General features: G+C 49.2%; 1 protein-coding gene across 1 annotated transcript; it reads left to right on the forward strand.

The window, feature by feature from the left end:
• The first annotated feature begins 8092 nt into the window (after nucleotides 1–8092).
• Nucleotides 8093–11396, forward strand: GAS1 (growth arrest specific 1). Its single transcript, XM_023592411.3, has one exon. It carries the CDS (start codon nucleotides 8227–8229, stop codon nucleotides 10021–10023), a length of 1797 nt encoding a protein of 598 aa, XP_023448179.2. The 5' UTR covers nucleotides 8093–8226; the 3' UTR covers nucleotides 10024–11396.
• The last annotated feature ends 680 nt before the right edge of the window (nucleotides 11397–12076 follow it).

Raw genomic sequence — 12076 nt, forward strand, 5'->3', positions numbered from 1 at the left:
TTTCTAAAACCAAAGAAAAGAAATAACATCGATTTCTCTGTTGGACTAAATGGTATGTAATAGCACAGGGCTTCTCAGGTTACGTATAGTAAGAGACCAGCTGTGTGTGTGTTTTGCCCCCTATCATTGAGAGATACTTTTGTAAACAAAATTAAAGTATTCGAAAAATTAAATAACGCATACAATATAGAAGCCCAAATCTTTAATGATGAGACTGAATAGACATAAAATTGCTCTTTCAAATTGCTCTAAAAGCATTTAAAGGCTTCTCAAAATCTGCACTCATCCGGCTGAAACAGCTCATGGACCAGTCGGCCCATCTGCCCTGGGGCAAGATGCTGTAGCTCAGCTTTTCCTCTGATACGAGCTTTGGGTTTCTTTTGGAAAAGAACCCCTCACTCATTCACTGAGTTACCTGGGGGCAGGTGATTTTATACATAAGACTATCCACCTCCAGGCCACAATGAGTGCGCTTAGAGCTGGGCAGCCACCCTAACACAAATCAGTGAAGTCCTAGGACTTCTTTTAGAATTTTTGGTAAAGAGCGATTATTTCTGGGAAGCAGATGTGGCTCGAGCAACTGGGTTCCTGTCTATGTATGGGAGGTCCAGAGTTTGATTCCCAGGGCCTCCTGGTGAAGGTGAGCTGGCCCAGGCGGAGTGCTGGCCTGCGCAGGAGTGCTGGCAGAGAGCTGGTGCAGGAAGATGACACAACAAAAAGAGACACAGAGGACAGACAATAAGAGACACAGCAGACCAGGGAGCTGAGGTGGCACAAGAGATGTAGTGCCTCTCTCCCACTCTGGAAGGTCCCAGGATTGGTTCCTGGTGCTGTCTAGAGAGAAGACAAGCAGACACAGAAGGACATGCAACAAATGGGCACAGAGAATAGACAGTGAGCTCAAATCAATGAGGAGGGGAGGGGAGAATGAAATAAATAAATCTTTCAAAAAAAAAGTGATTATTGGGATTGCTAGAGTATGCATTGTACCCTTTCTTATCTCCATTATTATTATTATTACTATTATTATTCTTATAGAGTCCCAGACATAGGTCGGACAGAGAGTATATATACTTTACATTTTTAAGATGTTGCTTAATCACCTTCCAAAAAGAACTTAACATTTCATATTTCCACCAGCAGTGTTGGAATGCATCCTTACAAGAACAAGTTGTCATAGTGTTTTCAATTTTTTGACAATATAATGGATACTAAGGTGATATATCATTGTTTTCTACTTTGTATTCATCTGATTATTCATGAATTTAAATATCTTTACACTTATTTGTTCACTATTTGGATTTGTTCTTTGAATTGTCTATTTACATCTTTCCCCTTTTTTCTCTTAGACTGCCTTTTTCTGGTAAGTTTATCCAACTCTTTGTTTATTAGAAAAATTAATCTTTTGTCATTTACTTTATAAATACTTTTACTAGGTCTGCAGTTTGCCTATTGACTTTATTTCTGGTATATTTTCCATCTGCAATATCTTAACTTTTATATAGTTAAATATGTGTATTTTTCATCTATAATTTCTGATTTTCCAGTCTTAGTTATAAGGGTCTTTCCAAATTCTAGGTTATATATGTCATACTAACCTAGATTTTCTTATTCAATTTTTATATTTAAGTTTTTATCTAGAAGGTATATTTACATTTCCTTCTAAATAGATGCCCAGGTTTGCCAGCATCATTTACTTAAGAGGCCATACTTTCCCCACTGATTAAACCATTTAATTAGTCACATTGATTTAATTATGAAGGCTGCAGAGTCTATTCTGATACCTCAAATTTTTATTTCATAGTTTTAAGTATTTTTAGTCCTTAATTTTTCCATGAAAACTTTAATATAATTTCATCCAATCCCAAGAAAAAATCTTGTTAGGATTCAAGTTGGAGCTGTATTAAATTTATATATGATTGGGAGAATTTACATTTTATAGTATTTGTCCCTTTCTATGTATTGAGATCTTGTTTGGGGTCTTAAAATAATATTTTATAGTTTTATTCCAATGTGTCCAAAGTCTTCCTTGTGAAATTTATTTCTAAGTATTTTATGCTTTTTGCCATAATTATACAGAAAATATTTTTGCAAATTTCTTTTCTAGATGGTTATGTCTAAAGTACAGAAAACCATTTTTATATGCATCTAGTATATAGACACTTTACCAAATGTTCTCATTAAAGCTAGTCATTTTTTTTTTTAAATACCTCGTGGGTTTTCTAAGCATGCACTCATATTAGGGATGGCCCAGACTATGCTGTTATAACAAATGATACCAAAACATCAGTGGCTTATGACAATTTTCACTTATGCAAAAAGTGCTGCAGGTCTAAGGTAGTTGTCCTCCAAGGGCTGAGTCTGCATCACTGGCTGCTGTGATCTGATGGCACCCCATAGCAACTTGGGCTTCTGGGTTCAGCAGAGCAGGTCAGAGAGCCTTGGAGGCTGTTAACTTCAGCAATAAAATGTTCCATCTCGGAAGTGATGGGTACCACTTCCAATCATAGCCCATTGGTTAAAACTCGTCACAGGGCCCTGCCCAACTGCAAAGTTTGTTAAGAATTATTATCTTCTGTGTGGCCAAGAAAAGGTGAAGAGAATAGAAAATAGTGGTAACCACTAATAATGTCTACCTTGTTTGCTAAAAGAGATAGTCTTATATCATCTTGTCCAATGTTTATGTTCAACATTTCATTTTTCAGTTTCATTGCCTCTGTTAAAACTTGTAAGGAAATACTAAGTAATCAAGATATTGAATATCCCTGTCTTATTTCCAGTTTTAATTGAAATGCCTTTAGCGTTTTTTAATTTAAAATAATATTTGTTATGGGTTTCTGGTTGGTAGGTTTCATTTTACATAATCACTTTCTACCTTTACTTCTTTATCTGAAGCATTCATTAAGAATGGCTGTTAATTGCATCAAATGTTTTTTCAGCATTGTTTGATAGGACCACATATTTTTCTCCTTTAGTTTATTAGTGTAGAAGACTACATAGTGACACTTCTTTTATTAGGATCTCTGGAATAAATCTCCCTTGGTCTTAGAGTGTTATCATTTTGAAATATTGATGTGTCTCAGGATTACAATTTCAGCAACTGGCATGGCAGTACCCCAAATGGGCCCGAACATTGAGTCATCATCTCATCTGACTACAAGACCAATTGCATACAAGGAAAAAGCTGAGAATTCAGATGCTGGCTGACTTACAAGGAATGTGCATAGAGAAGAAGGTGTTTGTGATTATAGCTATCCTCCAAGGAGCAGGTCTAGGGAGACCAACTCCCATAATCCCTTACAGTAGAGGGCCAGAGCCATTCCTTGGATAAATAGGCTGTTGGGGATTGAATCACGTCCCCAACAAAGCTGTGTTCGAATCCTAACCCCCTGTCCTGTGGGTGTCAACCCATTCGTAACTAGGACCCTTGAAGATATTATTATAGTTGAGATGTGTCCAAATTGAATGAGGGCCAGCTTTAACCCAATATGGCTGATGTCCTTATAAGCAAAGTAACCTGGACACAGAAGCCAGAAATAAGAAGCCAATGAGTGATTTTGGACTTCTACACTCCAAAACGATGAGTTCCAGTTGTTTAAGGCAAGCATTATGAAGTATTTGTTACAGATGCCCTGGCAAACTAAGACAGAGGGCTACATATGGAAGGCCGAAAAACAGGTAGGATAGATGTTTCATGATGGATGCTCAGAAGAGAAATACCAGTTTGTGTGTGTGCGGGGGTATGCCCACGTGTGTGTCTGTGCGTGTGTGAGTGGACGTATATGCATGTGCATCTCCGCATGGGTATACATGTGCACACACGTGAATATGTACAGGTGTGTGAGTGCATGTGTGTGCATGTGTGCACTGTGTATGTTTGTATATTGGGGAACACAAGCAAAAATAGACAGGGATAAGTGTTTGGAGCTGATGTTCCAGACTTTTACATTTTGTAATGGTGGTAATGGCCTTGAGCATTTCCCTGAAGAGCTACTGAAAGTTTTTCAGGGGAATAGTGACTTGGTCAGACTCATGTTTAGCAGCAGAGTGGGGTTGGCTTTAGAGGAGTGATTGCAAAATGCAGTCTGAGGATGGTTTCAAATCTGTTTTATTTAATAAAACACTGGTGTTAATAGATAGTAGTAGGGGTTTGTTGTTGTTGTTTTGGTTTTGGTTTTACTTTTGGTTATGTGGCAAAATTTAAATGTTGGCGTTTTTTCAAAGACATCTCCAATTTTTAAAAAACCAAGCCTGGAAGCCACTGGCTTAAAGCAGGATTACTTAAGCAGAAATGCCTTTGAATCACCTGGGTGTTTTTGTTTTTGCTTTCCAAAATACACATTCCTAGGTCCCTGAGGAAGAAATCAAATGTAATGGAGTTGGTATAGGCGTATGTATTTTGAAAAAGCTTCCCAAGTGATTGTGAAATGTGTCCCTGATTAAGAACTTCTGGTTTGGAGGCAGAGTTGAAATATAGCTAGTGGTCAGAAATGACAAAAACTTCAAAGAAACCAATGGCTGTGAGAAGACAGGGAGGGTGGATGTGAAACACGTTCTTATGTGGAATTAACAAGACATGAGAGTGTGGAGATGGGCCTTGAGAGAGAGAAGGAAAGAAGGACCTAGCTCAGGAGAAGACCTCAGATCATCAGTTGTAGGAACTCCCCAGCTTGGCTGCACACTTCACATCTGCCATACGGCTACCCACCAAGATGCACCTGTAAGTGTTCAGCAGTGGGAACTTTTGTTCTTTCACTTAAACACTGATCCCTTCTGGGAACATCATTTCATATTTAAAACTTTGAGAATGATCCCCAAATTTGTATCTGAAAGAATTCATATTCTTTTACCCTCTCAGGGCCCCTGTGTGCTTTTCAGTAGTAAAAGTGATATGAACTAGTTCAGAGTTGGTGGGTTTAGGAGACAAGATATAAGATCTGATTATATTTATTCAATTCACTGAAACAAATTTTTAATCATCAATTTTATTGAAACATATTCATAACCCATTCAGTCCATCTAAATGATACAGTCAATGGCATTTGTTACTATCACAGAGTTGTACATTCACCCCTTCAATCAATATTACAGCATTTTCATTACTTAAAAAAGAAACACAAACAAACAAAAACAAAACAAAAGAGTCATCTCTCAGTCTCTTTACCCTTCCTCTGCCATACATAACTGCTAAACTATTTCCTCCTTTTCATCAAATACTTCATCAATAGGCTCTTCATGGAGAGCCCACAATGGACCATCAGCAGTATGGCTGCTGGGGAGACAGTGATAAAGAAGACAAGGCTCCTGCCTGCCCTCTTGCAGCTTCCATGCAAGGAGGAGAAAGAGACAAGAACAAAACATGTATAAACCAGTGCATGCGTGTGCGTGCACGTATGGGTTTGTAATTTTGACTAGTGATCAGCGCCCTGAAGGGGAAGCAGGACAAGGGGTTAGGGGGCATCATTTTAAATAGAGCAGTCAGGGCAGGCCACTCTCCTGAGGCGCTGTAGAGCAGAGGACTGAATGAAACGAGGCAAGGAGCAGGGGGAAGAACCTGCAGACAGGAAGCAGCACATAAAAAGGCCACAAGGAAGGAACCAGCTTGCCCTGCCTGAAAAACAGCAAGAGAACAGCTGGCCAGTGGCGAGGAAGTCACAGTCAGAGGTGAGGCTGGAAAGATGGTCAGAGGTGTGGATTTTATTCTGAGATGGTGGGAGGTCTCTGGAGAGTTTTCAACAGGACAGGATCAAGTTTAGTCCGGAGAAAACAGATGGCAGCTTGGCTTAAGGTGGTAGTGCTGAAAGCGATGGGCTCGGAGGGGAGGTGGGGGATGGAGGAGATGCTGCTGAGGACAGATGGATGCTCCTGAGGGCACAGTGGGGGTGGGGGCGGGGTGGGAAGGGAGGTGATGGTAATTGAGGCAGTTTAGGAGGCGATACGGGGAGGAGTGTCCTGGTGATGAGGGACGGCTTGGAGGTCTGGAAGTTCTTAATGAAAACCTAATGTGAGGCGTGATGGAATGGACAGGCTCTCACGGTGGTGGCATCCAGGGGGAAGAACCGTGATTAGTTCTCACCTCTCATTACAGCCTCCTTCTCAGACTTGGCCTGAAAGGCAGCTCTTAGCCCTCCAGGCCTGCGGTGTGGGGAGTTTCGCCTTTGGAGGAGTCCCTGGAACATGCAATGCCCTCAGGCCTCCCTAAAATCCCACGGAGGGCCGAATCAAGGCCACATGGATGTATGCAGAGCTCTAGAGCAGTGGTTCTCAAAGTGTGGACCCCAACAGGCAGCAGTCTCCAGGAACGTACTAGAAATGCAGATTCCCAGGCCCCACCAGTCTGACCAACTCAGAAGCTCCAGGGGCGGGCCTGCAATCTGGCTTTTTAACTAGTCCTGGAGGAGATTCTCAGGCACACTACAGCTCGAGACCCTCTATGCTAAGGGAACTCCGCAAACCTTTGCTGCGAAGATGGAAATTCCTGCTGACCTTGGTCACCCAGCCTTAAAGATAAAGGGGCTTTTTGGAGCATCTACCTTACACGAGAGGGATGCGAGACAGGGCGGCAAGTGGCCTGCCCGAGGTCCCCCGGCAGGGCCGAGGTTCCAGTGCCAGGTAACTCGGGTTCAAATAACTGCAGTTGAAAAGACAGTGCTGAAAAATAGTTTGGATGTGCCATAAAGACGAGACCTTCCTAACCTATTTTAAAACATGCGGATTTAGACCGCTATGGGGCTGTTTTCCGCTACTCAAGCCAGAGCATCGGGATTCTCCTGCGGTTTTTTGTTTGTTTGTTTGTTTGGTCTTGTTTCTAGGCTGGCAGGGGGTGCCGCTTTTTAGGGCAGGCCCAGCGGTCTGAAGAACCACAGGCTCAGAATAAACCAGAGGCTTTTCTCCCGCCTGATAAGACGACGGGCGCAGCGACTCTGCCCCGGCTTTTGCCACTTCAAATCCGCTTTGCCTCCAGGGAGAGGCAGCCAAGCTCCACGCGGGGCGCGCTCGAGCCCCGGCTCCCCCTGCTTCTGGAAAGGAGATTTAGCTTTAATTTTTGTGACAGATGGAGTTGATAGTCTCTCCACGAATAGGGGAGGGGGAAAAAAAGCGCCAGTTTTTGACAGGCAGCAGACACCCGATGCCTCTGCTGGCCGAAGGCAGCGTTGCGCCCCAGTTAAGGTAGTTCGCAAACTCCCGCGCCGGGATGGCAGAGGCGGCCTCTCCCCACCAAGTGAGCAGCTTCAGCCTAGGCGCGGGCGTGAAACAGACACTTGAATGTAAACCTCGGGGCGTGCCCGTCGGTCTCCTTCCCCTCCGCGGTCGCTGCGGCCAGAGGGCAGCGCTCGGCGTCCCTAAGCAATGCTACTCTTATTTTTCCTTCCCGTCCGTGTTACAAACTTCCATCCCTAAGGAATGAATAAAGTTGATTGGGTTTTTGTCTTGCAGTTGGAAAACGCTGCTGGATCCACCACGGCCTTACCTGCCAGATCTGCTGGCGGGTTTGGGGGGGGGGCGGGGAGGGGTTCATGACTATCTCATCAGAATCTAACTAAAGTGCGTGCCTCTTGCTTGTATGCTGAAGTCGCAAAAGCCCCACAGTAAATTTCTGTCCCTTGCCCCCCCCCCACCGCCACTCCGTGGTGATCCGAACCCAGAGATGGGAAATCTGGAAAACAAACGGAATTCTCAACCCCAGAGGAAGGCCGGGGAGAATTAACAAAACCGCCAGAGGGAGAGAGGCCGACGGGGGCGAGGTGGGGGGAGAGAAGAGAAAGAAGGGGGAAAAGTAAAAGGACAAAACAAAAAAGGCCGACGAGCCAGATGCAAACAGCTGCCCGAGCGGCGCGCACGCGGGATCGGGACGCGAGCCGGGCTCCGCACCCGTGCGCCCTTAAGGGTGGGAGGAGCCGCCGGCCTGGGGCAGCCTCCTTAAGCTGAGCCTTTCAAGCCCTGAAAGCCTGAATGTGAGCTGCCCCCCGCCCTCCCCGCCCTCCCCCACCCCGCCCCCCCACTCCAGCAGCTCAGGGTGGGGGGGAAGAAAGGGAAAAAAAAAAAGTTTCAACAACAACAGGCCGGACCAATAGCATCTCGAAAAGCCGGGGAAGGGGGCCGAGCCAAGGGCGCCGAGAGAGCGGAGAAAGAGGAGAAAGCGGGCACGGCTCGGAGCGCGCGGGGCCGGGGCTCGGCGAGCCGGAGGAGCGTTGCTAATGTTTTTGTTTGTTTGCTTTTCCATGCATGCATAATGAGGGGGCGCCGCGGCACCACGCGGGGGCTCCCGGCCCACTTTTGTATTTAAAGCCGCGCGGCCAGCGAGTGCGCCGCCGGGCTCAGCGGATCCGCTCCCCGAGCGCCTGGGACCGCGAGGAGCCGCCGCCGAAGGGAAGCCCGGGAAGCCGCTGTCCGGCCGCGCCGCGCCCAGCTGCCCGGTTCTCCCCGCGCCGCCCGCGAAGGGCACCCCGGCCGCCGCGAGCGGAGCGGGGGAGGGGAGCAGCCCGGCCGCGGAGCCAGGAAGCAGCGGCGCGATGCGAGAGCGGGCGGCCGTGGCGCGGCGCTGAGCCCGGGCCCCAGGAGCCGCCGCGGCCGCCGCACGAGCACCGGCCCCGGGGCGCCCGCCGGCCGCGCCACGGCTCTGCAGGCGCCGAGCAAAATGCCCCCGCGGCGCCGCGCGGTCCTGCAGCCCCGCCGCGGCCCCGCGCCCCGCCACCCCCCGGGGTGCTTGTGAGCGCCTCCCGCCGCCGCCGGGGGCCGCTTTCGGAGGCCCCTCGGGTGGAAGGGGGACGGGGCGCTGGGCTACGGGGTCCGGCGAACCAGGAGCCGCTGTCCGAAGAGGGCCGACTGTCTGCCCACCAGCCCGGCACCCGCCAGCGGCGCGCATGGATTTATGAAGACACCCATGCCCGAAGTTGGCAGGACTTGGGCAAACTTTTGCAGCCGCTCCACGTCCGCTGCGGCCGGCGCCTCGTCTCCTTTCGCCTCCTCGCCCGGCGGCCGCTGCTGCCCGCGATGGTGGCAGGGCTGCTGGGCGGCGGCGGCGGAGCCCGCGGGGGGACGGTGCCGGGCGCCTGGCTGTGCCTGATGGCGCTGCTGCAGCTGCTGGGCTCGGCGCCGCGGGGATCCGGGCTGGCGCACGGCCGCCGCCTCATCTGCTGGCAGGCGCTGCTGCAGTGCCAGGGGGAGCCGGAGTGCAGCTACGCCTACAGCCAGTACGCCGAGGCGTGCGCGCCGGTGCTGGCGCAGCGCGGCGGGGGCGACGCGCCGGGGGCCGCCGCCGCCTTCCCGGCTTCGGCCGCCTCCTTCTCGTCGCGCTGGCGCTGCCCGAGCCACTGCATCTCGGCCCTGATTCAGCTCAACCACACGCGCCGCGGGCCCGCCCTGGAGGACTGTGACTGCGCTCAGGACGAGAACTGCAAGTCCACCAAGCGCGCCATTGAGCCGTGCCTGCCCCGGACGAGCAGCGGCGGCGCGGGCGGCCCGGGCGCGGGCGGGGTCATGGGCTGCACCGAGGCCCGGCGGCGCTGCGACCGCGACAGCCGCTGCAACCTGGCGCTCAGCCGCTACCTTACCTATTGTGGCAAGCTCTTCAACGGGTTGCGCTGCACCGACGAGTGTCGCACCGTCATCAAGGACATGCTGGCCGTGCCCAAGGCGGCGCTGCTCAACGACTGCGTGTGCGACGGCCTCGAGCGGCCCATCTGCGAGTCGGTCAAGGAGAACATGGCCCGCCTGTGCTTCGGCGCCGAGCTGGGGAACGGACCGGGCAGCAGCGGCTCGGACGGGGGCCTGGACGACTACTACGACGAGGACTACGACGACGAGCCGCGCGCCGGGGGCGCGGGCGGCGAGCAGCCGCTGGACGACGACGACGGCGTCCCGCACCCGCCGCGCCCGGGCGGCGGCGCTGCTGCGGCGGGCGGCCGGGGGGACCTGCCCTACGGGCCGGGGCGCAGGAGCGGCGGCGGCCGCTCGGCTCCCCGAGGCCCCTGGACCCCGCTCGCCTCCATCTTGCTGCTGCTGCTCGGGCCGCTCCTGTAGCCCTCGCGCCCCCCGCCGTCGGCCTCGGGAGCGCGGGGACCCGGCTCTCGCGCGCGCGCTCTGGCTCGCGCCCGCGCCGGGTCACCTGTGTTCCGGGCTTGCCCCTACGGCTTGGGGACCGATCGAGGGGCTGGTTGGGGATGCGTCCCTCAACTTTTTCAAAGTAGACTTTGCATAGGTGGTCTCCCCGCCGCGACTCCTGGCACTTCGTCCCCGTTCTCCTCTCCTGAGCGTGACTTCTGGGACATCCTCCTCCACCCCCACTCCAGGCTCCAGAAACTTCCAACTCGTCTGCCCTGCAGAAACTCGCCTCGCTGTAGATTTCGGGACGCAGGTGATGAAATGGGCGTGGGGTTGGGGCGGAACCCGTTGCCCTGGACTCTGAAGGGAAGGGTGCCCACCGCTGGGGCCTTAACGGTTTCAGTTCTCAAGGGACAGGGGATTTGAAGGAGGTTTTAGTCTCCAAAAGGACTGGCTGTTGATTAGCGTTTTTTCCTCCGAAGGGGAACACAAGTGCAGGTATCGATTTTTCATTGATTGACCAGAGGTGGTCAGCGAGGACATTGCAATCTTAAGTAAGTAGGTTAAAGCCTCACCGATTCATTCATTTCCTCTTGGTATCAGCGTCCGGAATTGTCATTAACACTGGGGGTGGGGGTGGGTCGTCTTGGGGGAAAGGGAAGGGTTAATATTCCTGAATTAGTTTTGGATAACGTTGAGCCCTTGACCTTAGTTTCACTCCTACCGCTATGATCATTTAGCACGTTGCTTAGGATTAAGGGTCAGTAAATGCTGACCCAAAGAGTTGCTAGTGGTGTCGAACAATGCAACTTTTTATTTAAAAGAGCTCTGCACTGTCATCTATGAAAGCCTCTTGATGATGTTTGTGTGGTTGTCATTTTTGTTCTTTACACCAAGAAATTGTATGTACAAATATGCAGAGGAACTATTATTGCCTCTGCCCCCTATCAGGGTGCTAAACTCTGGTAAATCGTATATAAAATGTATTTAAAACTGGGGTTTGTTACCAGTTGCTGTACTTTGTATATAGAATTTTTATAAATTGTATGCTTCAGAAATAATTTATTTTTAAAAAGAAATTAAGAAGTTTAAAATCCACATCCATGTTATACCTTTTCCCCCTGAAATGTACAGAGTCCATTCATCACCACAGATCCAGACCACAGTTCATTGCGAAGTGTGCTCTATATAGGACAGTCTAAATGTACAGTGTATTTTATAGATTTGAAGTTAACATTCTTATTTTCAAAAGAATTTATGGACATTGTAGAAATGTGTAAATGCATTTCCAAACTGCCTTAAACATTGTATTTTTATAGACATGATTTTAAAAAAAAAGTTGTTTTAAATAACTATGGCTTTGTGTACTTTTGTTGTTGTTTGTCTCATTAAAAGGTGTACATTAGTAAAGAGTTTTAAATAATGAATATGGTGAAGTTACTTCCCAGAGTTCCATTGGGGTTAACCCAATAATGGGTAAGGAGGGGAGTGGAGGGGGCGCTGGGAATCTATCAACCATCAACAGAAATTAGCATACAGTACAGGACAAGAAGGGCTGTTATTTCTGCCTGTAACTTAATGAACAGTTAAACATCTGTAAAGGAGGTGGTTAAAAAGACAAAATAGGCTGGCCTCCACTAGTTTTTAAGTTTGTTGAGAGAATTCATTGAATAGTGTCTCTATACAAGTGTCCTGATACAATTTGGATAACCCAGACATCTCATTTCCCTCTACCCCCTTTTCGCTGGTACCCCATCACCCCCAGCCCCCACCAGCAGGAGTGCCCCCTCTGGTTCTTAGACATTCTCATACTTTGAAACACGCCAATAACATCTGGTACCAATAGGTCTTAGGAAACCTTCAATACTTACTCCTTCAAAGTCATTTTCACACTTGCAGTGAAAAAGTACAAAATTTGGTTACAAAACAAAACACTCAGGCGGGGCAAAAGTAAACACACTGGGGAGAGGGACAATTACCAGGGCTTGTAATATTGTTGTGAGGAGTTGGTTGTTTAGCATGGGCTGAAGGC

Source organism: Dasypus novemcinctus, chromosome 8 (assembly GCF_030445035.2).
Source record: "Dasypus novemcinctus isolate mDasNov1 chromosome 8, mDasNov1.1.hap2, whole genome shotgun sequence".
Taxonomy (NCBI): domain Eukaryota; kingdom Metazoa; phylum Chordata; class Mammalia; order Cingulata; family Dasypodidae; genus Dasypus; species Dasypus novemcinctus.